Below are 26,837 nucleotides of genomic sequence, written 5' to 3'. Positions count from 1 at the left end.
TCTGCTCCCTGCTGGGTATCCACCAGGAGCGTGGCCTGAGGAAGGTGAATCATCACAGGCAATGGCTGGGGGCAGGGGATCTGCACCTGTTATGTGCACCCTGCTTACAGGACAGTCGCTGGGTGTCTGGGGACTGACCTAGGGGACAGCAGAGAGAGGGCTCTCAGGGTCTGGATGCAGCTCTGTGGCCAGGGAAAGATTTTCATGAGACAGATTGCAGGCTTCCAATATGCAGGTGGGCATTTCCTTGTTATCAAAACTAAAATCGGGATTGATTGTCAGTTCCACTTTAATACAGAAGTTAGTCATTGTGGTCATGGATTTACTTATGTCCGGGTTAGAACCTCTGAGGCCAAATAAAAGGCCTCTGGTTAAAAAAAAAAATGCATAAAAGTCTGAGAAGCTTTCCATTTCACACATTGATCTAGTTCTGCACCTTATCAGCAAGGAGAAGGGCTTGACCATAGCGTGCTGACGGGCAGTGCCAAAGCTTCATCCTAGGACTGTGGAATCTGTGCTCTGGAGGGTCCCTGAGGCCAGCCCCACCCCTTAACCCTTCCTGCCCACCTTCAGTGGTGGTGGGGTGGTTACAGTTTTGATTGAGCAGATGCTTAGCCCCCATTTCTGAGACTCAACTGTGATCTTGGGGAAAAGCTGTTTTGAGCTGTTTGTCAGTTGAGAAATCCTAGAACAGGATCGCGTGTCTCTCCATAGACGTTACACCCAAGAGACTAGAAATGAAACCCAATGCTAATTCTTGGGACTCAAGTTTGTTCGTCCCAGCAGTTGTTGGGGATACATAGGGCCGTTTTTGCAGGGTGAGTGGGTGCTGGTAAGTCTGTCAAGAAAACCACGCTGTTTGTGGCACGTCCCTTCTCCCCCACATAGAACAGGACCTCCTGTGGAATTGTCAACTGCAAGTGACCTTGCACATCACCCGGTTCATCACATCATAAGACACGGAAACCATTCCGTAGATATGGAAACCAAGCCTGCGAGGCAGTCTGGCCTGTCAGGGTCACGCTGCTTCTGGTGACCAGGCCAGTCCTGAACCCAGTACCTGACTCTGTTTACGTGATTAAAACTGAAGAGGCAGGCACTTGGAAGATGCATTCAACCTCCAGCATCATCGGAAAGATGTGGTGCAAAACGGTGAAATGAGATTTTCTGGCCTCCCTGGCACAACGGAGAGAGAGCAGTAGGATGGAGGCGTGGGAGATTGGGGACTAGGACCTGCTGTTTTTCAGTTGTGAGAAAGTCCAGTGGTAAAGCCTTTCTGGAGAGCCATTAAAGAAGAAAGTAAGGATGTGCATCACTAGCCACGGAGGTGTTCTGTGTAGCATTGTTTAGATTAAAATAGCGAAAACTAGAACCTCTTGAAGGGGATTGGATGAATACGTTTGTGGGCTTTGCCCAAAGTCAACATGATTCTTTCAAAAATGAGGTATACATAGGGGTGTCGGGGAGGCTCAGTCAGTCGGTTCAGCATCGGCCTTCAGCATGGGTCATGTCTTGGAGTCCTGGGATCGAGGTCCGCATCGGGCTCCATGCTCAGCGGGGCGTCTGCTTCTCTCTCTGCCCCTCCCCCTGCTCATGATCTCTCACAGGCACACGCTCTCTCTCATTCTCTCGCTCTCGGTTTTTCTCAAATGAATAAAATCTTTTTTTAAAAAAAATGACACGTGCGTGTTTGGGATTTGCTTTAGAATACTGCAGCCAAGAACTGAGCCAGAGAACACGGGGGAGGCAGCGGGCTCACATGCAAACTGTTGACAACGGGGAGCTGGCTGATGGGGTGGGGGTTTGTGTGGGGCTCTGCACAGTGGAAAGGTAGAGTTGTGTACAGACTCCTCTTGGAGGGCTCAGTATTCCCCGTGGGGATTATCCTCTCCCCTTGTGCTTCCCATGCACCAGAAAGGGCTGCTGGTACTGAGGTTCATTCATTATCACAACAGGATATGTCTGCTCTCGGCATGGAAAAGTGCCACAAATAGCTATGGACAGAATTCCCATTTGGTTTCAAGAATAAACCCATCCAAAGAAAACAGATGGAGTGCGTACACCTAGGCGGATGTGGCTGGGTGGAAAGAGTACTTTATTTCTGGCTAGGTTTCCCCCCCCCCACCCCACTCGCCCCCTCGCCCTGCAGCAAACACAGATCGCTGGTGAAATTTCATGAACAGTTGAGCTTCATTACATACGTTGCTCTTTTGGTTTAGGGAAGAGCATGGAGGAAATAAAGAAGCTGCTGCTGCTGGTGCTGGGCTGTGCCGTCCAGGTAGGGGCCAGGCCAGGCCAGGGTGGGGGAGGGCCGGCTCTCAGCCATCCTGAGGGAGGAGTGAAGCTGCCACAGGGCTCCTGAGACACTGGTGGCCACAGACTTTGGCACTGGGCACCTTGGGCCAGAGGGCGGGTGGGAACCCTGTGGTTAGCACGCTGTCCCCAGCACAGGGGCATCTAGGGCATGCGTCAGTCAGCTGTGGCCTGTGGGCCAGATGGACCTGCCACCAGGTTTTTTAAGTGGCGTTTTGTGTGCACACAGCTGTGCTGACTCCGTTGCATACGCACAGTGGCTACGTTCATGCCACAGTGGCAGAGCTGAGCCCACTTGACCGCCCAGTTCTAAGACTCCCCCCTCCACACATACATCTGTCCCTTTACAGATGAAGTTTGCCAGCCCCTGGCCTAGACCAGGTGGCCTTGTGCTTTACCTGCTTAGGAATCTCCAGGAGAACTTATTTGCAGAGCAGATTTTGGCTTCCCATACCACTCACCCCTCCCCACCCTGCTCACTGTTCAGTCTGGCATGAGCTTTTTAAACATCACCCAGTCCCTGCCACAAGTGATTCAGGTAGTCCGAGCAACGTCTAGAGAAACCTCCATGTGAGGGCAGATAGGACAGGAGCATGCTGGGTTATGAAAGGAAGTAAAGCCAAGTGAGGGGGTGGGAGGGACAGTTCATTTTGAGACTGTACTTCAGTGAGGGGGCCATGGGTTGCCCTCTTGTGGTGCTTCTGTTAATGCCCGCAACCTTCCACAGTGTGAGAGGAAAGAGGAATTTATCGAAAGGATCAAACAACTGGACATTGAAACCCAAGCTGGGATCGTGGCCCATATACAGGAGGTAGGTGTGAGGCTTTTGGGGGGTGTGGCTGTGGACTGCTGCTGGCTCCCGTGGCCACCTGGACGGGAGCGCTCTCCACCAGTGAAAAGCTTAAGAAAAACGTGTCACCCATTAAGGGTCTTGCTAACATTAGGCTTCAGACACCACAGACAGATTGATTCCATTTGGAAAGGTAACCATCAGCGAACTAAAACGGGGTAAAAATAAGGAAGGTTTTTTTTTTTTTTTTTTTTAAACCCTCAATCAAGTCGTCTTTTGTCTCCTCTTCTTGCCTAATATGGACTCAGACTATTTTTAAGAGCTGTCAGCGTGGTTAGGCTCAGAATTCAATTTATAGACCCTGAAAACGTATCCTGGCAAATGTCACCCTGCTGGGAATGGTTGATCTTTATAGAGAGTTCTCCACTTCCGTCAGTGACACCAGAGAAACAGGCAGCCACCGCTGGGGAAGCTAAAAATCCAGCGAGTCCCAGGGGGGTGTGTCCAGAGACCCTGCTTGCGGGGTGCAGTCAGGAGGGCCCTGCATGGAGGGCAAGCAGCCCCTCTGCCATCAGTCGACCTTGGCAGATGCGGTTTCCCTGGAAAATGAGCCTGTAGAGGCAAGTGCCCACCTGAAAATTCCCTGACCTCTCCCGGACCCTCAGGAGACACGGTTCAGCCTTCAGGGTAATTGGACAGGTGAGGTAGACACACGGAAAGACAGGAGCAGGAGCCCCCCAAACAGGTGTATAACTGGCCAAGGCAGGTGAAGGCTGAGCACCCCATGCTGGCAGCAGCTGCTGACTGAGGAGCTCTGAGCCAGGGTTTGAAGCGGGAAATAGGTACAGCTCGCGGCGGGTCTGAGGGCGTCCGCCAAGGGACGTCAGTCACGCAGCAGAGATTCTCAACATCCCATATCAGGGGCTGGCTGGGCTGTGAGCCTCAGAATGACCCCGCTTCATAATTTTCTTTGCACGTCTGTGTATTCTGAAAACTGTTTATTCCAGGGATGGGGGTGCTTGAGACGGGTCTGTTCTTTCTACTCGCTGTCTTTCCTGTGCAGAGAGTAAGATACTAAGGAGAGAAACAGGGATCCCTGGGTGGCGCAGCGGTTTAGCGCCTGCCTTTGGCCCAGGGCGCGATCCTGGAGATCCGGGATCGAATCCCACGTCGGGCTCCCGGTGCATGGAGCCTGCTTCTCCCTCTGCCTGTGTCTCTGCCTCTCTCTCTCTCTCTCTCACTGTGTGCCTATCATAAATAAATAAATAAAAATTAAAAAAAAAAAAAAAAAAGAGAGAAACAGAGAAAGAAGATGTGTAGCCAAAAAGGAGTCCTGCATGGCTCTCCTCTGGTGGCTGGCAGTGGGGGAAATAGGTGGCTACTGCTTGGACACGCATGGGTCTAGACGTGCATGGAGAGGCCTTCTGGGTCAGACCCAGGGGAGGAGGGGGCACAAGCCTGTAATGAGAAGCTCCTTGGGCAACTGAGGCGCGCATGATGGGGCCCCTGTGCCCCCTCCCTCCGCAGAGGCCTGCCTTCTGCCGGCCTCAGTCTGGGGCAGGCCAAGCGGCGCCCTGTTGGCGGGATGAGCTTTCTCCTGACCCTTCCTGATCCGAGGGATCTGTTTTTCTTCTGTGAGGCGGGCAGGGGTAAGGAAGTGGATGCCTTTGGAGACGCTGGAGCCCCTGTCTTTTGTGTCTGTTTCACTATTTTCTGTATCCCTGTACTGCTCTGAAAAATCTAGGAACTTTTTTCAGATGTGCCTCACTGGGCTGGGTAACTCCGGTTTCTTTTTTATTCAGTCCCCTGTCGAGGCCCTGAGTGCACCAACACGTCTCTTCCCAGACGCAGGCAGCAGGCACTCACCGTAGGCCCTCTGCCCCCTTGGAAGGTCTGGATGGGGCAGTGGTGAGAAGGTCACGTGGGAAGAATCCACGGAGAGGCTGCCCCATGCCCAGCCTAGCTGTGGGCCTCGGCTCCCACTTGATGGAAATGGGAAACCGATGATCTCTGGTGGCCCGTGGGGATGACATAGGGGCTTACTACCTAAAGGCTGCTTTAGATTATGAAATACTTCTCCCCAGAATAAATGGCCCAACACTGTGACACAAGACCGACTGAACACGTGCTATATTCACGGTCGAGTTTGCAGTGGTAGCATGTGGTCCGACCCCTGCCCCTCAGAGCCCTTGAGGTTGCTTCCCTCGTGGTGGAAGTGGATCCGAGGGCTGCTAGGGGAGTTGCTGTGTGTCAGGAGTGCTTGCTGGCTCCAAGGAGAAACCTCGGCCCCCTCCAGGTGGGAGCTGGAAGCAGGAGTGCTCGCAGTCCTGGGGTGCCCCCTCCCGTGGCAGGGAGCCTGGGGTGAAAGGTCAGGGGCATCCATCCATGGAATGGGTAGCGAAGGGAGAAGGGAGGTCCCTGGCCTCTGCAGCTCTTGCCGCATGCCTGCAGGTGACCCACAACCAGGAGAACGTGTTCGACCTGCAGTGGCTAGAGCTCCCGGACGTAGCCCCAGAGGAGCTAGAGGCCCTGTCTAGGAACATGGTGTTTCATCTCCGGAGACTCCTGGATGAGCGGGACGAGTGCACGGAGGTGCGTGGCCTCAGACAGCACGGGTGGAGAAGGCCCTGGAAACGCCAGCCAGGGGGCCCTCCCTCATGCCCGTGCCCCTGGCTGCCCCCTGCCCCTCCTGCCCCGAATGACTTCTGTCCTCTTGACCACTTGCAGTGCCTTGTCCTCCTCCCTGGCAGTTTCCCTCCCCTCTCTCATCCCGTCCCCTGCCCTGCCGTACCCTAGGGTGTTGCCGCAGTCCCTGCAGGGCCCGGGTGCTGACACGGCCTCCCCTCTCCTCCCCTGTCCGCCCACCATAGCTCATCGTGGACCTGACACAGGAGCGGGACTACCTGCAGGCACAGCAGCCTCCCAGCCCACTCAGGTCGTGCAGCGCCGAGTCCTCCCCCAGCCCCACCAGCAGCCTCTCCAGCGAGGACAAGCAGCACCTGGCCGTGGAGCTGGCCGACACCAAGGCCAGGCTGCGCCGTGTCAGGCAGGAGCTGTGAGTCCTTCCGTGCCCCCGCTGTCTGTCTGCTTCCGTATGCTGTGTCTACACGATTGGGTCATGCGGCGTGTACCTCTGGGCAGTGCAGCCAGCCGGACGGCAGGGTCTGCCCCAAGCTGGGTCACGGTCCAGGCTCCTGCCAGTGCAGGTCACAGATGGTCTCCACAAGGGGCCTCCTGTCCACATTTGTCCCATGTGGGGCGGGAATGACCACATGCTGGAGGGGGGATGCGGCTCACCCCATCAGGGGAACCTCTGCCCCCCCCATTCCCTGCAGCAGGTGAACATCACCTCCCTGCCTCCCCCTTGGTGCCTGCCCAGCTGTGGGGAAAGCACCTGTGGCAGGGCCTCCTTCCCTGCCCCGCACCCTCAGGGGGAAGGTGTCTGGTGGGTGGGGTTTAAGAGGGGGCTTTACAAAGTTAAAAATGGGAAAGAATTCGAGTCAGGAACATTTTTGCAGGCTCCACGTGCCGACGGCCCTCCTCACTCGCCGAAGTCCCCTCCCCCTGTCCCTGCTTGGTCTCACGAGGTATGGGGGGCTGCTGGGGCTGCTGGCTGAGGAGCCCTCACCATAGTTCCTCCAAATCACCCCCAGGGAGGAGAAGACGGAGCAGCTTGTGGACACCAGGCATGAGGTGGACCAGCTGGTGCTGGAGCTGCAGAAAGTTAAGCAGGAGGTGAGCGGGAGACCTGAGCATATGCCCAGGGTAGGGGGTTGTGATGGCAGTGGTGGGGGTGGCTGGGACTCCCCAGTAGCTGTGGCCCAGAGCCTCGGGAAGGCAGCATCAGAAGCTTCCAGCAATGGCCTGTCTCTGTCAAGCTCGCAGCAACACTGCCCAAGAGCTGGTGGCCTGGGGACTGTGCAGAGCGACACTGTGACTTGGTGATGCTGTGTGGGACCCCTCCCCAGACCTGCTTCTCCTGGGAGGTCCTGGAGATGCACTGCAGGGCCTGGCCCCTTCTTCCCTCCCTGGAGAGGTGCCCTAAGCTGGGTCCCCCTGCCTTTTCCTGCTGTCTAGAACACCCAGCTGGCTGCTGACGCCCGCTCTGCTCGCGCCTATCGCGACGAGCTGGACTCGCTGAGGGAGAAGGCAAACCGTGTGGAGAGGCTAGAGATGGAGCTGGTGCGCTGCAGGGAGAGGCTGCATGATGTGGATTTCTACAAAGCCCGCATGGAGGTGAGCCCCTGCATGCTTGAGGCACCTGCAGGGTCTGGCGGGTCTGTGCTGCCTCTGGAGTAAACATCATCTGAGAGGTGGAGATGGAGCAGCGCACAGTGCTGGCTGCCACACCCCTGGCTGGGTGTTGGGTGGTGGGTGGTGGGTGTGGGTGCTGCATGAGGCCTGTCCCCACCTGTAGAAGGGGTGCCCTGGCCTCGGGTGCATTAGAGCTCGCTCCCAGTGAGCTGCTTCTACTGAGATTTGGGAACCAGTGGTGCAGTGAGGGGTGGGGTGGGCAGTTGGCAAGTTAGTTAGGAGCTAGGTTGGTGATCAGTCTAACTCACCCCCAGCCCAGTCCCAGGGGTTTCCCCACAGCCAGCCTGTCCTTGCCGCTGCCCGAGGGTTGCCGTTGTCGCTCATTGACCCCAGGGCCTTAGCACGGGCTGCCTTCCACGAGCTCTGAACTGGCCATTCTGCCTCCACCTGTCCTTGTCCACATCCCCTGTCCGGGTGTCACAGTGACCCTTGTCAGACTCCCTCAGGCACCTGTGCATTATTCTTGGGATACAGTCCACATTCGGCCCCTCGTCTGGTACTCAGCCATCTCTGGTTCCCCAAGAGACGCTTTGTTCTGGCCCCACCTGAGCCCCCTTCTGGTCCCACGGGGCCAGATGAGGAGAGGGTAGGCCCGGGCCCTCCTGCTTCCCATTCCCTAGGCCCCCTGCCCACCCCTGGCAGTGCTCCTCATGGGGTGCCATGTGCTCCTGTTTCCCACCCTGGAAGTCAGGTCGCTGCCCTACTGGCCTCTGACTTGAGTCCTGGAGTGCGTTGTGTGGTGTGGGGATGGCCTGACTGCAGGCCGCTGGGGTGAAGCCCGGGCCCCTCCCACTCTTGGGAATATGAAGGTTTATTGGAACGTCGCTCTGTGCATCCGTGTTGCTCCGTGCATCCGTGTTGCTCCCTGCATCTGTTCCCGGTTTTCGTGGCTGCTGCGGGGGCACCTGCAGAGCCGAGGCATCTGAGGAAGCTGGTGGCCAAATGTGTGAAGCCATGGCCTGGCCCAGGGGAGCTGCGCAGCAGGGTTTCCAAAGGCGTGGTGATAACCGTATTTATGGAGCTTTCCTCACCTGCCAGGAATGGTGGGGGTCCGACCACATGGCCCCATGTGAACCTCCTGGTAGCCCCCTGAGCCTTAGGGGCTGCTGCCAGTTCCTTTCATCTCTTTCAGAGGAGAAAGCAGAGGATTGATCCATAGCTTGTGTAGCCAGCCCAGGAGTGTGCTCGGGATGGACACCGGGCCCTGCACCCCATCAGCCAGGATGCATGCAGACCAGGCCTTGAAACCTGTCTGCCTGCCTGCAGGGCCTCAGCTGTGACGAGGAAGGAAATCAGGGTGGTGGTGGGGTGGGGGGCTTGCAGACACAGAGGAGGTACAGGTGAGGTGAACAGGGGCATTGGAGGAAGGGTTGATGGTGGAAGGGCAGGGGGCCTCCAGTTTGTGTGGGAGTTTGGACGTCATGCCCTAAGCAGGGAGCGTTCAGACTCAGGGAACCAAGTAAGGTCCTCCATCTTCTGTTTCCACCTGGCACTTTGGGTTTCTCTGTATTTCTTAATGGCTTTTTTTTTTTTTAAGCTTTTATTTATTTGAGAGAGAGAAAGAGGAGGGGAAGTCACAAGCAGGGGGAGGAGCAGAGGGAGAAGCAGGCTCCCCCCTGAACAGGGAGCCTGACATGGGGCTCGACCCCAGGAACCCTGGGATCACAACCCGATCTGAAGGCAGAGACGCCCAGCCCCTGAGCCCCTGGGCATCCTTCCTGATGGTTTCTGAGCTCTGATGAAACTGGGTGCAGACTGATGTTCAAGCATGCCGACCCGAAGTGGGGTCTGCAGGTCAGTCCCCTGCACTCCTGGAGCCAGGTGAGGTTTAAACTGGCAGGCATCATGTGGAGCCTGGCGGTCTGTAGTGGAGCTGGCCGAGCAGTGGGGGACGTCAGCCAAGGGATGTGTTTACCGAGGGAGCAGGAGGTCGCCTGCTCGGGGTGCAGGGCCCAGTGTCCATCCCGAGCACACTCCTGGGCTGGCTCCCTGGTGCTGCAGATGCCTGACCCTGATGTGGTGGGTGCTATGGTGTGAGCACAGTGGGGAGGAGCCTGTTGTGTTTTCCATCCTGCTCCCCCACCCCTGCCTCACCCTGCCGCCCCCCACCCTGGTGTCAGGGGCTTGCTGGGGTCCTGAGGCCCCGTGGAGACAAGGACTTGCCCACTGCTTGGTAGACAGATGCTTGGCAGGTGCTGGACCAAGCAGTGTGTATAGAGTGTGGGGATGGGGCAGCCAGCCCGCCTTCCGGGCCTGGGCACCGTGCACAGGGTACACACGCAGGTCAGCACATCGGACCTTGGTTCAGCCCCCTTGGTGTGTCAGTCATATGGAGGGAGGACTCCTTTGTCGAGGGACACTGGCTCCACGTCCCACAGCTCACAGTGCACTGGCAGGCCTGGGATCTGGAGCCATGGGCCCACATTCCCGGTGTCTGTGCCAGGGTAGTGGCGGCAGCCCCTGAGCCCCTGGGGACCAGCCGTCGGGCCTGTGACCGCCTACATGTGGCTCCTCAGCTGTTTGCATGGCCGGGTCAGGCCTTTAAATAGCTTCCCAGTTCAGCTGAGGTCGGGTGTGCAGGGGGGTGGCTGGCGGGGCAGCTCCCCAGAGCCGCAAGCTGAGCCCTTGACTTTTGCCATGGGAGCTTGGGCTTGGCTTCCTGCAGACCCAGCTTCCTGGTCCTGAGGCCATGGGACACACGAGGCAAGCCCGGGGTACCTCTGTTCCCTGGTACTTAGTAGGCGCAAGATCAAGACTGATCCCAGTAGTGGCTGGAAATCATCGTGTTCCCTCGGTACTTCACCCCTGGACACCTTGTCTGTCCCTGCCTGTTGGAAGTCACGGGGCCCTTTGTAGCCCATGTCACGTGCCCTCTGACCGCTCCCTGCTCCCCACGGCGTGATTCAGCCGGCAGGTGTTACTGAACACATGTCTGAGGCCCACAAAGGCGGAAGTGAACTCACGGTCTGGGGGAGGCAGGCTGCATTGCCTCGGTGCGTCCAGGCCCGACGGGCAGGATACAGGGGATTTGCAAGCATTTCTCAGAGAGAGCAACTTAGGCTGGGTTTTGAAGGCTGCATGGGAGTTGGCTGTGAGGCTAAGGGGGTAGCCTGGAGTGACAGGACGGGGGGTGGGTGCTGGCAGTGGGCCTGCTGGAGCTCAGGATGTGAGTGTGGGCAGTGGCTGGAGAGGGAGGCCGCCTTCTGGTTCAGAGCCCATCCTGTGCTCTGACTCCCGTGCTTTCCCCACTCGAGCCCCTCGGGGATGGGTTGCAGGCAGCCTAGGCTATTGGAGAGAATGCAGATCTGCAGCTCTCCGGCCAGAATTCAAGCCCTAGCTTCACCCCTGGCCAGCTTTGTGACTTTGGGCTTATTCCTTAATTTATCCACGAGAGTCTCTTCATCTGAAGGGAGCGTTGCTGCCTCCCTCTTAAGGGACAAGTGGGGGCGGGGGTTGCTGGAGGGGTGGGGAGCACCCAGAGCAGGGCCAGCTGGACAGTGTGCGGGTTTCCACAGAGAGAGGGCACCTGGGTAATCCTGAGTCCCCAGCCCTTGACAGCCGCCAGCCTTTGATCAGAACCGTGACCGCTGACCACGCAGCACATGGCTTCCCCTCTACCAGGGAGCTTTGATGCTGGGCAAACGCAATGTCGTGGATAAGCAGGGACTACCCCATCGTGTTTAAGAACTGTGCTATGGACAAAAGCAGACACATTCCCCTGTGTGCGTGCTTGTGCGCATGAAGGCGTTCAGGGAAACTCAGTCCCCCCGCCACGTACCCAGTGGTGCTGGAAGGGCCCCGGGGAGAGGAGAAACCAAGGAGCCCCCCGTAACTGGGTGGGGGAGGTCAAGGAGAGGTGAAGTCAGTGGGCTGAACTTGTTGTTGCCCAGGGCAGAAGTAAGTCCAGTGGCCCCTCTCCCACGAAGTTTGCTAGGACGTGGCACCTGAGCAGGTGTTCCCTGCAGAAGACCTGAACTCAGATGTCGTGATGTGTGCATTTTTTTTATTTCAGTAGAGAGTGTCCGTGTGGCCTGGTGCAGAAGAAAGGGGAAGGTGTTGTGAGGGGGAGACCCTGCCCACCCCCCAGCCTAGCGGCCTCACCCCTACAGTGCATGTTTTAGGTCTCGAGCCCCAGGCATGAACCCAGTACCTTAGTCTGACGGCTCTCGTGTGTGTCTTTGCCGAGTAGGAGCTGAGAGAAGATAACATCATCTTAATTGAGACCAAGGCTATGCTGGAGGAACAGCTGACGGCGGCCCGGGCGCGGGGAGATAAAGTTCACGAGCTGGAGAAAGAGAACCTGCAGCTGAAGTCCAAGCTTCACGACCTGGAACTGGTATTGCCAGCCCTCGTCACCATGTCACACGCGGGTGGGCGCAGGTTGGGGGTGTACGCTGGCCCCTCTCCAGGCTTTCACCGCCATCCCCGCCTCCCTGAGTCTGCCCTGCCACTCCCAGGGGGCTGAGGAGAGAGCATTTTCTGAGCCCAGTGGGCCTGAGGGGGCAGCCCCTGGCGCCCACGAGACAGGACTTGAGTGCTCATGCTTCTCTGTAAGGGCGAGTGTATGGGTGTGTGTGTTCCAAGAAGGGTGGCCGCCTCGGTGCGGGGTGAGCTGGGATCCGGGAGCCTCAGCACGTGTTGGGCCTGCTCTGGGACCACAGAACTGCCCTTCCTCATGGTACCTGCATTAAAGCTCTGCACGGTACGGCACTTTGTCCTGACGGCCTTCTGTTAGAGACCTCAGGGCTCCATCCGTCACCTAGGTCACCGGGGCAGGTGACCTTTGTGTGGCTGTAATGCCCACAGCTGGCCCTGCATTGGAGACATTTCCTTGAAGCTATGGGGTGTTTTAAATTTTGTTTTGTTTTTGTTTGTTTGTTTGTTTTGTTTTGTTTTTTTTGGAAGTGAGCAGATGCATGGCGTCCCTTCATCCTGGGGAGAATGAGGGTGGGACGTGAGGGCTGGTATTTCATGCCTCCCCTCTCCCTGCACCAGGACCGGGACACAGACAAGAAGCGGATTGAGGAGCTGCTGGAAGAAAATATGGTCCTGGAGATCGCCCAGAAGCAGAGCATGAACGAGTCCGCCCATCTCGGCTGGGAGCTGGAGCAGCTGTCCAAGAACGCAGACCTGTCCGATGGTGGGTAGTGCGGGGCGTCTCGAGCCCGCCTGGCTGCAGCTTCTTCCTCATCCAGGGAGCTGAATGCTTGGCCCAGAATCCTCCCTGTCAGCCTCTCCATTCGCCCCAAGTAAATAGGATTTCCTTCAAGTGCTGTTTGGAACGGTTTCATTGCAGTTCTGCCCAAGGAGGACACGAGGGGTCTGGCTGCCTTGGTGTCAGGACATAAAATGCAAATTAAGTGTTGCCAGCTTTCTCATTTCCCATATGGACAGTCCCCGGAGCTTCCAGATTACAGCCTGCTGACACCCAGAGGACGTGTTAGGCTTATCTGTGGATGGTTGAAAGCCCTGTGTGGCAGGTGACATCCCCAGTGGTCATTAATCTCCACTATAAATGTGCCCTGGGCATTATTTGCTCTGCTCATTTGCATAATTGGGCAAGATGGATGCAGTGTGTTTTCTGCCTCTCTGGGTGGGGATGGCTGAGTGGCTGCTCCTCCCAGGCCCCGGGCCTCTTCCTCCCCCGCCTGGTGCTCCATGCTTGTGCGGCCCCACTGCCCAGCACCCAGAAACGTGTTGGCCGGGGCGGGTGGGTGGGGCAGCAGTTAGCGCTGCAGCAGGAAGCCCCAGCCCTGCGCAAACAATAAGCCAGTTCCTTTGTTCAGAAATAGTACATATGCACCTGATAGCGCCAGGGAACGTGTGCTCAGAACTTTACAGGGTGTCGGTAGGGCCTCAGCTGGTTGGGGTGGCCTGGTCAATTCTAGTAAATGTCCCTGAGCTCAATGGGAAAGATTGCCGGAAGCAGCTGGAGGGTTCCTCAGGCTCTGAACCTACGATCAGTTCAGTAAACTGTTAATCTGGGTGAAAAGTTAGTTGTGTGCATGTTCCAGGCGTCGTGCTGCGGTGGGGTCTGGGGTCTGTGGTTGAGGTCTGGGGTCTGCGGTGGGGTCTGGGGTCTCTGCTGGGGTCTGCAGTGGGGTCTGGGTGGGGTCTGCTGGGGTCTGGGAGGGGTCATCCGGATTCCCTGCTCTGGGAGTCCAGGCCCACGGGGGTGGACCTCTGCCCCCTGGCGGAGCAGAGAGGTGGTGCGGGCTTCCCGGGGCCAGTTCGGGCCGTGCATGTTCCAGTGAGAGAGCAGGGCTGTGGGCACCTGGAGCCTGCCTGTTCACGCTCCTCAGGACGTATGTGAGCCCTTCAGGTCAAAGGATATGATTCCTCTCGGTGTTTCCAACCCCTGGTGCGCAGCCGGGACCTAAGGGGCATTGGTTTGAGCGGTGGTGTAACAGGAGCAGAGCCCACCCGTACTTGTGCGCGTACCGGGGTGGTAGCTTCTTGAGTCAGAACTAGTTGGCCAGGTGACCTCCTTTAAGCCTCGGTTTCCTTATCTGCAAAACGGGGGTGACGAAGCCCCCCCTCACAGAATTGCCGTGGGTATACAGTGACAGGAGCTAGTGAAGCATTATGCTGTGTCTGGCGCAGGCACTCTCGAAAGGGTACCTTTCCTCTTCTTGTATTAAAACCTCCCCCCCCACACACACATACACATGTGCACACACGCACCCATCCCACGACTGATAGCTGGGAGTGCTAATGAGCATAGCACTTGGTAAGGAGCCATCAGTGGTTTTCGTGATACACTGTTGTGTCCTCATCATGGTCTCTGAGGCACCGTCTTTCACGGAAGAGGAAATAAGGCTTAGAATCAATTCCATTGTTTGACTCGTGGCCCCTTCACACTGCTTCTGAATGTAGAACTTCAGTTGGAGTGATGACAAAGTCTGGAGGTGGGTGGGCAGGCGCAGCTGTAGGACAGTGAGAATGTATCTGATGCCACAGTGCTATACACCAGGAATTAATTGAAATGGTGCATTTTATATTCTGTGTGTTTCACCACAATTTAAAAATGTTATTTTTTCCCCTGGATGCTGCAGAGGGTCCTGTCCGAGGGACCACAGGTTCTCTCTGAGTCAGCAGGGTGTGAGGTCAGGCTAGTTTCAAGACACAGCCCTCCATGCATTTTTCTATGTTGCGAGCATGTGTGCACGCTGGCGCCGGGGTGGTCAGCCCCACGGACGCCCTGTCCACCTCCACTGCTGCCTGCCTGCTGTTGCCTGGGGTCGTTTGGACATGAGTTTGTTGGGTCTGTTCTGCCGTCTTGGTGGATGAGGAGAACTCGGTGGGATGCAGATGCCTTCTAGTTCTTAGGGTCATGCAGAGGATTGAAACCCAGCATGTTGTGTTTCTAGCTTCGTGTGCTTTGCTATGAGAGCCAGCCCGTGCATCCACCCAGCCCCTGGTGTAACGAATAGGAACCAGGCAGGGAAGGCTGCCTTGGCCACATGGTGTGGTCAGGCTCCCAGAGCTGAGCATGTATGCTCCTGATGGGACAGAGGACAGGACAACTCTGATCCCTTTCTTTTTATTTTTTTAAGATTTTATTTATTTATTTGAGAGACAGTGTACAAACAGGGGAGGGGCAGAGGGAGGAGCAGACTCCCCGCTGAGCAGGGAGCCTGACAAGGGGCTGGATCCCAGGACCCCAGGATCATGCCCTGAGCTGAAGGCTGACGCTTCACCAATGGAGCCACCCAGGCACCCACACACCCCCACTCCAGTCTGATTCCTCCTTCCAAGGGCTTTCACATACATTCCTTTTTTCTTTCCCAAAAAGCCCCTTGAGTTACCCAATGCCATTCACCTGCTGAGGCAGGAAGGGGCCAAGAACCCCCGTTCCTGACTCCTGCCCCCTTCTTCACCTGTGTTTGAGCTGTTTAGAAGCAGAGATCGTCTGCCTTTCTCCATCTTTAGCTCACATTTTCATCTCACTTAGAATTTTAAACCATATTTTACACATACATTTCAGTTTTTTTTTTTCCTGCAGTACGGTTGTGAGATTGCAGAACGTCCACCTGAAGGATGGCCAGTCCTGGGCCTACAGACCCCCCTGGCCACCTGCTGCTCGTGGCAGACATAGCTAGTCGATCACCCCACGCCTCCCGCTGAGCCTCCCAGAGCTGGTGCAACACAGGTCACCTGTTTGCCATCTCTGTTGGTCTCTGCGGTCCTCGAGCTGCCCAGTCTGGTTAGCAGCTTGCAGGAATGGTTCTCCGCAGTCTGTACCTTCTGCACTGGCTCCTTCGCCATGACCTGCTTTCTTCTCTAGTTGCACTTGGTCCCCTGACCAACCCCAGCAGAGCCAGCAGGACCGTACCTGCCTGAGGGACACTGGGGTGCTGACCACAGCAGCGTCATATGAATAGGGGGTGATGCCCCTGGGAGCCCCTATTGGGCCCCTCAGATGTGGGGTGTGGGGGCCAGTGGCCTCATTTCCAGGCTGGGGGTGGAGAGTGGAAGCAGAGGCTCCTGGAAACCGGCCTCTGACCCAATCTTGCGCTTTAGCCTCCAGGAAGTCATTTGTGTTCGAGCTGAACGAATGTGCCTCCAGCCGCATCCTGAAGCTGGAGAAGGAGAACCAGAGCCTCCAGAGCACCATCCAGGGGCTGCGGGACGCATCCCTGGCATTGGAGGAGAGCAGCCTGAAGAGCGGGGAGCTGGAGAAGGAGAATCAGCAGCTCAGCAAGAAGGTAACCCCGGCCCTCATCGGCAGGTTCAGCCGGGCGCAGCCGTGGTCCGTTGTAACAGACAGACGAGAGCACAGCCTGGCTTGTCCCTGTACCAGTGCTTTGAGGGTGTGGCCCCAGTGGGACTTGACCTCATGTGTCTTGTCTTCATCTGTAGAATGGGGTTAACGGGGTGGTGAGGGTTATAGGACTCAGCATAGGCAGAGGGTCTGGCACCCAGGAAAGGCTCCATAGAAACACACAGGACTGGTAAAAAGCACAGGACGGGGCACAGGGAGAGGAAGCAGTGATGGAAGTGTGTGTGCGTGTAGGGGATGCTGGCAGACCAGCTCAGGGCATTGCTGGTGGTAAAACAAGGCCAGAACTCACTTCTTGCACTTGGTTAGTGGGATGAGAGCAAGGACTTGCCCTTCAGAACGGCTGTGGGTTGTGACCTCTGGCAGGACGCACGGAGGCTTGCTGTTATCGTCCCGTAGGTATGAGGACCCCTGTACATCCCGGGGGTGCGGTCTCAGGGGCTCGAAGGGGCTGTGGAGATCTGGGGGTGGCCTCCACGTGTAGGTCACAGGGCTTTGGTATAGCGCAGCTGTGTGGTGGGCTCTGAACACGCCAGCTGCCGGATTCCAATGAGGGGAGAGCGCAGGAGTGCTGGGGCTGGCCGGCAACCACGCAGGACTGACGCTTGCAGGTGTCTGGGTGTGTGTCCTGCCCACAGGCCCTTCCGGCATCGTCGACTGAGGCTGTGCTGGCAGGGGGAAGAGCCAGGGCTTGGTATGGACCCCGTGAAAGGCTCTCCGCAGTCCCCTCCTGGGGCTCCCAGGCTCTGTGGCCCTCCCTTTTTGTCCCTTTGAAGCACTGTGGGCCCTGCAGCCAGTGTGGTAGGTGCCAGGAAGCATGTCGTCTCCCAGAGGAGAGTGGAAAACACCCCGTCTGGAGCCCCAGCTCCAAATGCAGAATGGCAGATGGAAGGCGTCTAGATGGTTTGAGACCTTAGATTCACACGGTCGAAGCACAGGAAATGTCTCTATAAATGGCAGCCTGACCTCAGCCAAGATAAAACACGTTGACCTTTAGAGAGATGAGAACCTTCAACTCTGCAGGTCCCCATGGTCTGCCATCCAAAGCTGCAGTGTGACCTCGCTGGCCCGGCTCCCAGCCAGCCTCAGAGGGGATGACTGGGACTTCCCCTGCCCATCCCTGCGGCCACCCCAGCTGCTCCTCTGCACAGGCAGGCCTGGCAGTGAGCACCGCCCTGCCTGGCACCCCTCCTGAGCCCCCGTGGCTCAGCACCGCCCCTCCTGCTTCCATGCATTGGCTCCCCGAGGGGACGCCAGCCTTCCCCGGCCCCAGCCCATGGGAGGCAGGTCTTGGCACTGCATTCCTGGTAGAGGGGATGTGTAGTCTCCTCAGACCAGAGCCATCCTGTGTCTGGTGCCGGCTGGAACGCCTTTCGGCCTGTCCCATTCGGCCTGCCCAGGTCTGGCTGCCTCTGCTCTGACTCGTGCGGGTGCTTGTGTGTGCTCCATACACCACGTGGCACACAACGCTGGAGGCAGGAGCCCCTCGACTCACCTTGAATTTACCTTCCCTGACCTTGGTTGCTTCACTCTGCTCTTCTCCTCTCTGCGGGCTGTGTCTTGGCCACCAGCTGGCATTTCTTAGTCTATAGGTGACCCAGCAGCTTGGCTGAGCCCCACAGGGGACGCAGCTTTGACACTGACGTTCCCGGAACAGGGGCAGGTTCTGCCTGGGGTTGCCACTCAGGAAGGTGTCTGCAAGGCAAGGACAGGGGCCAGCCAGGACACAGGGCCCTGGAGGCTCCGACTGCTGGGCCAGCCTGGCTCTCTCACCATCCCTGGTATAGCCCAGGCTGTAAGCTTGCTTGGGTTTGTGAGTCTGTGGGAACGGTCATCCCCCAAAGCGAATATCCGCCCCCTAACTCATGAAACTGCCACAGACCTTAGAGAAACGGCCTCATTCTCATGCAATAACTTTGTGTTGATGTCATGAGGGTTCACATCCTGAGCCAAGAGGTAAATAATCCTTATTTTCAGAGGGAGGAGGACAACCCTTTGGGGGTGCATACATCCCCAGGACTGAGAGGAAGGTCCCTGGCACCCACATTCTGAGCCAGGTACTTGAGGGAGGATGGAAAGCCCTCTCAGGGCTGCGGCTGGCTCACTCCTGAGCCCAGTGAGCTCCCCCAGGGTAACTGCAGACCCTCAGGGATGGATAACAGTCAGGGCTCCAGTTCCAGGGCCGAAAGAACTAGAACGGGGGAATGATGACGATGGACATCCAGCAGCGGGAGGTGGGAGGTGGGGAGATTGTGTCTTCAAACTAGAAACAGCAACAGCGAGAAACGCAAAGGTTGGAATAAGATGTGCTTCTCTGGGAGGGAAGGGGCAGTGGGGGTCACAGATTAACAGGTCAGGGAGCAAGCCAGGGGGGCCCAGGGCACACACCGCAGGCCCCCCGACTGTGCACGAGAACAGGCTGAGGTTACCCACTGTGTGTCCACTGCCTGGCACCCCTCCTGAGCCCCCGGCTCCACTTGTCACTGTAAGGCCCTGGGCAAATCACTTAGCTCCTCTGGCCCAGAGTCGTCCTGGTGATGGTTGGTAATAACTGCCAACACACCCTCAGGGAGGGTCACCTGCCAGGTGTGTGCTGAGCACTTCGTGCTGATGGAGCCCCACATGGATTAAAGAAACTTGCTTGCGGTCCTGTCGTTGGCAGCAAGGGACCAGACTCTGGAGCCTCATCCCTCTTATGCCAGCCCGTGCCTCTCTCCCAACTCCCATCCCCAGTGATAAGGAGCTTGGCGTTGGCAGGAAGGGACAGCAGCTCCCCTGAAGCCCTCACACTGCAAACAGCAACACAGCCATTGCCCGGGAGCCGAGTGGTAGGCCCTACCCTCAGCCTGCATCGTCGGAATCCACGTCCCCATGCTCTCAGGGTGTCAGGCACAATGAACTAGGCGGTTCATGTCTGGGAAGGATGGGTGCTGGTGGGTCCCAGCAGGAGTGTTTGGAGCCTGGGAGGTGTCCAGGCAAGAAGCAACGTAGTCTGGCCTGGGGCAGGCATTGAGCCATGAAAGAGAGCTGCCATAGAGAGGACAGGACCTGGAGGAGGAGAGAGGAAGGAGGGGTGTGTCCGAGGACCACCATGAGCAGCTGGGTGGATAGGAGCGTCACCAACCGAGGCGGCTGTCGTGAAGGGAGAGGGCAGGGTGGGAGAGGGGTGAGTGTGACGCCCCTGCAGGGCAGCCACAGGTGGTGGCTGGTAGCCCCTGGAGTGTGGGGTCTGACCTTTGGGCAGGTAGACAAGGCCTGAGTTAGAGGCGCCAGACCTTGGGGGCTGGGGGACGAGGTGGGGCTTGAGAGTACAGCGGTGAGGATCAGGAGCAGGGTTGGTGCCAGGCCTTTCCCTTCCTCCTGGAGCCAGAGGTGCCAAGTGTGGGCTAAGAGCTGAGGTTGCTATGGAACACCCCTGGGTGTTTCCTCGAGAAGAGACCTGCCCACGTATTCTGTGAAGCTGACAGGGTTTTCGGGGGTTTTTGTAAAATGTTGTTCACCTTGTGACACTGACCTCTGCCCGGGCTGGGCCTCTTGGTTCTGCAGATTGAAAAGTTACAGACCCAGCTGGAGAGAGAGAAGCAGAGCAACCAGGACTTAGAGACCCTCAGCGAGGAGCTGATCAAGGAGAAGGAGCAGCTGCAGAGTGACATGGAGACGCTGAAGGCTGACAGAGCCAGGCAGGTGGGTGCGCCTCCAGGACGGATGCTCCTGCCCCAAGTTAGGGCCGTTACCCAGGAATTGTGGGCTGATACGCGGGTTACCACTTACCTGGCTGAGCTGCTCCTCAGACCAGCAGTTCTCAACCGGCCATGGAGGAGCGGAGGTCGGATTTGGCCTCTCAGGGATGTCGGCAGTCCTGGTGTGACTGTCAGGATTTGGAAGAGGAGGGAGAAAGTACTCATGGCAGGTGGGCGGAGGTCAGCAGGCTGCCATGTCCTGCAGCATCCAGCACAGCCCTGCATGACCAGGTGCTGGCCCAGTCGCATGTGTCCACGGTGTCTCAGCAGAGAGCCCTGGCCGGCCTCCGGGCTTTGTGTGGCTGACCACCACAAGGAGTCCAGAGTGGGTGGTCCCAGTGGCTCAGCAATGCCAGCCAGAAGCCAGACCACTCTTGTCCTGCTCTGCTGTCCCCAAGCTATGGGCGGGAAGAAGGTGGTGATGCCCAGGGAAAGCGTCCTGCTGGGTGCCGGGCATATTGGAGTCACAGAGCTGACAGTCACCCTGAGTCCTGCAGGACCGGGAGGAGCCAGGGATGCTGACCTTCAGTGCAGGGACCATCATGCAGAGCTGGTCTGTAGGGCGGGGAAGAGGAGTGCTCCAGGCAGAGAGAAGATCACCTGCAGCATCTGCTGGGGGAGAGAGGTGTAAGGGGAGGCCATGGGGGCGAGCCCAGGTCATCGGGTGAAAAGCACCAGGGAAATCTCCTTCATTGTTCTCAATCACTGGGAGAGCTGTGGGTCACGTTTCTGAATCACGCAGTGAGTGGCCCTTTATCTCATGTCCATACTGGGCCCCTGGGAAATGGGACTGTGCCAGGGTGGGGGTGGGGCTCTTCCAGGGGGTCTGTGCTTCAGCCTCCCAGCCTGGACCCTGATCACTGAACTGCATCCGTGCAATAGCCATGTCATGCCCGTTTGCCTTTCTCTGCAGATCAAGGATCTTGAGCAAGAAAAGGATCACCTCAACCAGACGGTGTGGTCATTACGGGAGAGGGCACAGGTCAGCGGCGAGGCCCGTGCAAAGGACATCGAGAAAGAGAACAAGGCGCTGCACCAGACAGTGACAGAGACCAGCAGCAGGCTCAGCAAGCTGGAATTTGAGAAGCATCAGCTGCAGAAGGACTTTGAGCAGGTGAAGGAGAAGGTGGAGCGGGTGGAAGAGCTGGAGAAGGAGCTGCACCGGCTGGAGAAGGAGAACGAGAAGCTGGCCCAGAAGGTGGCCTCCCTGAAGACGGCCACCGAGAAGGTCGACACCCTGGAGCGTGAGAGCCGGGGCCTGGCACTGGAGAACCGGAAGCTGAGGAAGTCGCTGGACACTCTGCAGAACGTGTCTGTGCGGCTCGAGGGTCTGGAGCGGGACAACAAGCAGCTGGACGAGGAGAACCTGGAACTGCGCCGGATGGTGGAGACCATGCGCTTCACCAGCGCCAAGATGGCTCAGATTGAGCGGGAGAACCAGGAGCTCGAGCGGGAGAAGGAGGAGCTGAGGGAGAACGTGGAGCTGCTGAAAGCCCTAAGCAAGAAGTCCGAGCGCCTGGAGCTCAGCTACCAGGGCGTGAGTGCCGAGAACGTGCGACTGCAGCAGACGGTGGAGAGCAGTGGCCAGAAGGCCCGGGCCCTGGAGCAGGAGCTCCGGGAGCTGGAGGCCGAACACCAGGCCCTGCAGCGCGACCTGGAGGCCCTGCGGCTCTCCAACAAGCAGCTAGTGAGGTCGGAGGAGGACCGGAAGGCCCTGGAGCAGGAGGTAGCCCAGCTGGAGAAGGACAAGAAGCTGCTGGAGAAGGAGGCGAAGCGGCTGTGGCAGCAGGTGGAGCTCAAGGACGCGGTCCTGGACGACAGCACCGCCCGGCTGTCTGCCGCAGAGAAGGAGAGCCGCGCGCTGGACAAGGAGCTGGCCCGCTGCAGGGACGCGGCCAGCAAGCTGAAGGAGCTGGAGAGGGACAACAGGGACCTCACCAAGCAGGTCACCGTGCACACAAGAACGCTGACCGCCCTGAGAGAGGTGAGCTGCGGTGGCCAGGGCAGCGGGGTAGGCGGGCATCTGCCCCAGGTGGCACGAGCGTGACAGACGTGACCCTGAGTATGTCCTCCCCAGTGCCAAACGGGACAGTGTCTGCAGGTGTAAGGAACAAAGGGAGATTGCCTCTTATGGTCTCGCCGCCCCAAGATTAGTGCTACTCGTAGTCCGGCTCGTTTTATTCCATCCCTTCCGATGTGTGTTTGTAAATCGAGCCCACATGTAGCATCCTGCTTCCCGCAGTCTGACCTCCTCTGTGTTGCTTTTTATACCTTTTCTCATTACAGTCAGTAAGCTCTAAGCCTCGGCTTGCTAATGGCTGCGAGGTATTTAATCCTATAGGTTTACTGCCATTCCTTTTTGGAGGCGGTTTTCCAGTTTGTTGTTTTTTATAAGATTTTATGTATTTATTCATGAGAGACACAGGCGGAGACACAGGCAGAGGAAGAAGTAGGCTCTCTGCGGGGAGCCTGATGTGGGACTTGATCCCAGACCTCTAGGTCATGCCCTGAGCCAAAGGCAGATGCTCAACCTCTGAGCCACCTGAGTGTCCCCTTTTTCCATGATTTTTTATTTATTCATGAGAGACAGAGAGGCAGAGACAGGCAGAGGGAGAAGCAGGCTCCATGCAGGGAGCCTGATGTGGGGCTTGATCCCGGGTCTCCAGGATCATGCCCTGGGCCAAAGGTGGCGCTAAACCACTGAGCCACCCAGGTATCCCCCCCTTTTTCCATTGTTTTAAATAACACGGGGCATCTCGCACACATAGCTCTTTTCTCAGGCTGTACTCCTCAAAGTGAAACTACAGGATCCAAGGGTATAAATATTTTAAAGTCTCTTGCTGAGTCCATGTCCTGCTCCTTCTCCGGTGTTTATCACATGGGGTCACCTGGGCCTTCGATCACTACTTTAAGGTGAATAAACTGCTTTCAGAAATGATTTGAAAAAAAAAAAAAAAAAAAAGAAAAAAAATTAAAAAAAAAAAAAAGAAATGACTTGAACATCTGAATGGCGCAGCACAGAGGCCGGGTCTCACGCATGTAGGAGTCCAATGAGCTGTTGAGGGCAGCCTTCTGTGCAGCGAGGGGGGCACCTGGTTTCTGTGGCTTGGCTCCCCCCAGGGCGGAGTCTTCGGCTGGCCCCTCCGGCTTCCGCAGGTAGATGAGCGAGAGTGAGAGAGGCCCCGCTCCCCTGTGCATAGCCCACTCAACAATTACATCTGCTGCAGGTGAGGTGGGGAAATGTGTTTCGTTGTGTGTCAGGGAAGAAAAGGAAATAGATTTGGTGAGCACAGAGTCGCATCCATGTTCAAAAAGTCTGTGCAGACTCTGTGCAGGCCGGTCAGTATGCTTGTGGGAAGGGACAGAAAACACAGGGCGACCCCTCATCCTAGCCCCTGTAAGCGTCACATTGGTTACACTGCAGTCACAGACAACCCCAGAATCCTAGTGGCTCCTCTCCCCTGTGGCTTCTCCCTCCCACCCTCGCTCGCGAGAGTCCAGGTGACTCCTGGGGGCCCTGCCCTCTGTGCTGTGACTCAGCAGCTTTGATGAACGGCTCCCCGCCTCAGCGCAGGGTTTGGGCAGTTTGCTCTGGCAGGAGAGAGACAGCTGGGGGGTCACACGCAGGCCCTTACATACGGCGGCCAGGAAGTGACCTGCGGCACGTCCCCGGGTGGCTGGGAAATTTGGGAGGAGGAGCAGTGGAATGTTTGGCAAGTCCCACTGTGTCACACTGCCATCGGAGGCCTTAGGATTTGGCAGCGGGGGTGGGGGGTGGGGGGGTCAGCTTACGTACCAGTAGCTGCGGCATTGGGCAGTAAGCAGTACCTACCTGGAGAGTGACCAAGACACATAAGAGGAAGGTGGCCCAGGCAGAGGGAGAAGCAGGCTCCCTGCAGGGAGCCCAGTGCAGAACTCAATCCCAGGACTCCGGGGTCGCGACCTGAGCCGAAGGCAAACGCTCCACCGCTGAGCCACCCAGGGGCCCCAAAACCAGGGTTTAATCTTTGTCCTCAAAAAAAAAAAAAAAAAATCTTTGTTCTCTTTGTACTTTTTTCTGTTCCAAATTCTTTGCAAGTAGTATTTAATTGCATCAATCCACGGAAGAGGCAGCTACATTAGTGTCCAAACCCCCTACATCAAGGTTAACATAAATGGTGTTTCAGACCCCCGTCCTGGCTGCGTTGCCCTGTAGTGGGGTCAGCCTCAGTGCGGGGAGGCTGGGAAAGCACGTCTGCGCTCTTCCCTGTGGAAGACATCCCTGGCCCTCCCTGGCCCTGTTGAACAGTCTGTGTTGCCCTCAGGACACCTGAGTCAGCTGGGACTTGGGAAGACAGCTGCTCAGCCTCCATAAGGGCCTGTGCCAGGCCCCTCCCTGCTGGGCTCCTGTCCCTCACAAGTCCTCTCTCCGTCCTACTCCCTGTCCTGGCAGGACCTGGTGCTGGAGAAGCTGAAGAGCCAACAGCTGAGCAGCGAGCTGGACAAATTGAGCCAGGGACTGGAGAAGGTCGGCCTCCACAAGGATTTGCTGCTGCAGGACGAGAGCAGCCACGGTGACACGTGAGGACCTCCCTGCTGTGACCTGAGGCCCTGTGCTGCTTGCCAGCCCCACCCCCCAGCTCCGGAGCTTGGTTCACTCTGCACAACTCGGGGCTCATTGTCACGCGGTCCTTGTCAGGGGCTGGTGTCCTTTACGTTACCGGGCTTCTTCCTGGAGATTCCCAGAGAGGAGTGAAAGGATTCTCTCGTGTCCAGTGGAAAGGCTTCTTAATTTGTTTTTAAACAGATTTTTTTAGAGCACGTTTAAGTTCAAGGCAAAATGAAGGGTGAGGTAGAGAGAGCTCCTGAATGCCCTCTGCCCCCCACCCCAGGCATGGCCTCCCCATTATCAGTATCCGTGTCCCCTACTAGAGCAGTGCACGTGTTAGCCCCCACATGCCTCCATTGACACCTCACCACCAACGCCCACAGTCGACTTTCGGTTCATGCTTGATGCCGCACACCCGGTGGGTTGTGACAACGGCTGTGATGACCTGTATCTGCTTATGGCACCATCTGTACAGGCTGGGTTCTGTGCCACACAAACCCTCTGAGCTCTGCCCGCTTCTTCCTTCCTCTCACCCCCACCCCAGCCCTTTAGGTCTTAAAGTTGATCTTTTGCCTGCAGTTCTTTCCAAAATGATCTCATTTCTCAAGGAAATCTAATACCGTGGACTTCCACTGGACTTGTAACTGACAAGATCCACACGACTCCCTGAAAGGCCACACCGACCTGACCGCTTACCTAGCTGGCACTGAGATCTCGGGCCAATTGCTTAACCTTTCTGTGAGACTCAGTTTCCCCACCTGTAAAATGGCCGTGAGCATCCCTCCCTGAGGCTCTGCCTGTAAAACTGCAGCCGTGAGGTTACTTTGCAGGGTGTGTCTACACGAGAAGCACCGGAAAGGGCTCTGGGCGATGGGCTGCGGCCCCTATCGCTCTTCTGGGCCAAATGCTGCAGGATTACAAGGGGAAAACAGCTTAATGGAGGAGACGGGTGTTGGCAGCTGGGAGGTGGGGAGCTCGTTGGCAGAAGAGACAGGTAAGCACTGTTGTGTATTTGTTATTTTTTCAGGAAATTCAGTATTTTGGAGGGTAGAAATGAGTCTGCATTAAAAACAACGTTAGCCATGAAAGAAGAAAAGATTGTGTTCTTAGAAGCCCAGATGGAAGAGAAAGCCAGCCTGAACCACCAGCTCCAGAGTGAACTGCAGGTGGTAAGGTCGGGCCCCTATAGCTGCAAGCTGCGAGTCCCAGCAGTGGGGTTCCCTCTTGCCTGGGGAGCAGCCTGGAAGCCCATTCCTGGAGCAGATGTGCTGATCCACAGGGCTCTGGGGTGGGGTGGGGTGCGGGGTGGAGAGGCGGTGCTGGCGTCAGAACCCTACGAGCGAGGGTGGATGGAATCTGAGTGAACCAGAGGCCCCGGGGTAGAGGAGGCCACATCAGAGCAGCGCTGAGTCTGTTAGGATCTGGGACCCTCATGAGAATGAGAACCCATGTGAAAGTGTGAGCAGCAGGACCAAGCAGAGTCCTAGGGCCTCGTGGGCTCGGGTGGGACAGGCATGGGCCCCCATAAGGATGTCCCCTGCAGGCACCTGCGGGCATCTGCGGTGGGGCCTTGGTGCAGTTCCTGGCTGTGGGATTGAATGAGAGATCTGAGCAAGGCAGCTCCAGAGCTAGATGGGCCTTTGTGACGTCCCCTGGTCCATGGTCCCCAGGCTCACCTCCATGTTGTGGATTGGGCAGCTGAGGCTCAGAGGTGTGAGGACTTGCTAGGGTTGTGAGGCTGAAGCTGGGGCTGAGGCAGATTTCTGGAAAGAGGGGCAGCACGGGATGAGTTGTGCATGTTCCTTGTAGAGCAAAGGCCAGGTGTGTGGCTCACCTAGTGCCGGGGAGCCGTGGGGTGCACGGAGGATAGGGCTGCCCACTGGCCGTGAACACAGCACGCTGGGCTGGCCTCTCCCTGCCCCAAGTGTGCTGTCCTGCTCCCACACCCGCAGCTGAAGACTGAGTGTGAGCTGCTGAGGCAGAACCAGGAGGAAGGGAAGCACGTACACAATTCCTTCAAACACCCTGTGGAGACTCCGGTCACCACCGCTCACCAGGGCAGGGAGCCCTGGGGGCCCAGCCACAAAGAAGCCACCATGGAGCTGCTCCGCGTGAAGGACCGGGCCATCGAGCTGGAGCGGAATGTGAGTGGGCTGCCCCGCTGCGGTCGCTGAGAGAGAGAGAGAATGAGAGGGCGAGTGCGCCCTGTTGATGGTCCCATTCATGGGCTTTTTACTGTGAAGGATGCAGGACGTCAGAATCTGTTCAAATTGATCCAGATCTAGTAGAATACTTTTCTTTTTTTAAGCT

At 57.3% G+C, this 26,837-nt stretch overlaps 1 protein-coding gene across 5 annotated transcripts in view; it reads left to right on the top strand.

Annotated features, from left to right (window-relative positions):
* CCDC88C (coiled-coil domain containing 88C) overlaps positions 1-26,837 on the top strand; it is a 121,073-nt gene that overhangs the window by 62,038 nt on the left and 32,198 nt on the right. For 4 of the 5 annotated variants that reach the window (XM_072839714.1, XM_072839711.1, XM_072839712.1 and 1 more), the window contains 14 exons: positions 2,220-2,278; positions 3,041-3,124; positions 5,555-5,695; positions 5,974-6,158; positions 6,757-6,838; positions 7,181-7,339; positions 11,607-11,753; positions 12,413-12,557; positions 15,941-16,125; positions 19,746-19,883; positions 20,853-21,923; positions 24,372-24,499; positions 25,555-25,696; positions 26,480-26,671. In XM_072839714.1, coding sequence (XP_072695815.1) covers positions 2,220-2,278; positions 3,041-3,124; positions 5,555-5,695; positions 5,974-6,158; positions 6,757-6,838; positions 7,181-7,339; positions 11,607-11,753; positions 12,413-12,557; positions 15,941-16,125; positions 19,746-19,883; positions 20,853-21,923; positions 24,372-24,499; positions 25,555-25,696; positions 26,480-26,671 — 2,858 coding nt within the window. The remainder of the gene's footprint in view (positions 1-2,219; positions 2,279-3,040; positions 3,125-5,554; positions 5,696-5,973; positions 6,159-6,756; positions 6,839-7,180; positions 7,340-11,606; positions 11,754-12,412; positions 12,558-15,940; positions 16,126-19,745; positions 19,884-20,852; positions 21,924-24,371; positions 24,500-25,554; positions 25,697-26,479; positions 26,672-26,837) is intronic. The other variant, XM_072839710.1, reaches the window with a different exon arrangement.

This window comes from Canis lupus, chromosome 9, assembly GCF_048164855.1.
Source record: "Canis lupus baileyi chromosome 9, mCanLup2.hap1, whole genome shotgun sequence".
NCBI classification, from domain to species: domain Eukaryota; kingdom Metazoa; phylum Chordata; class Mammalia; order Carnivora; family Canidae; genus Canis; species Canis lupus.
The sequence above is the reverse complement of the archived record's forward strand: the minus strand, read 5'-3'. Positions and strand labels throughout refer to the sequence as shown.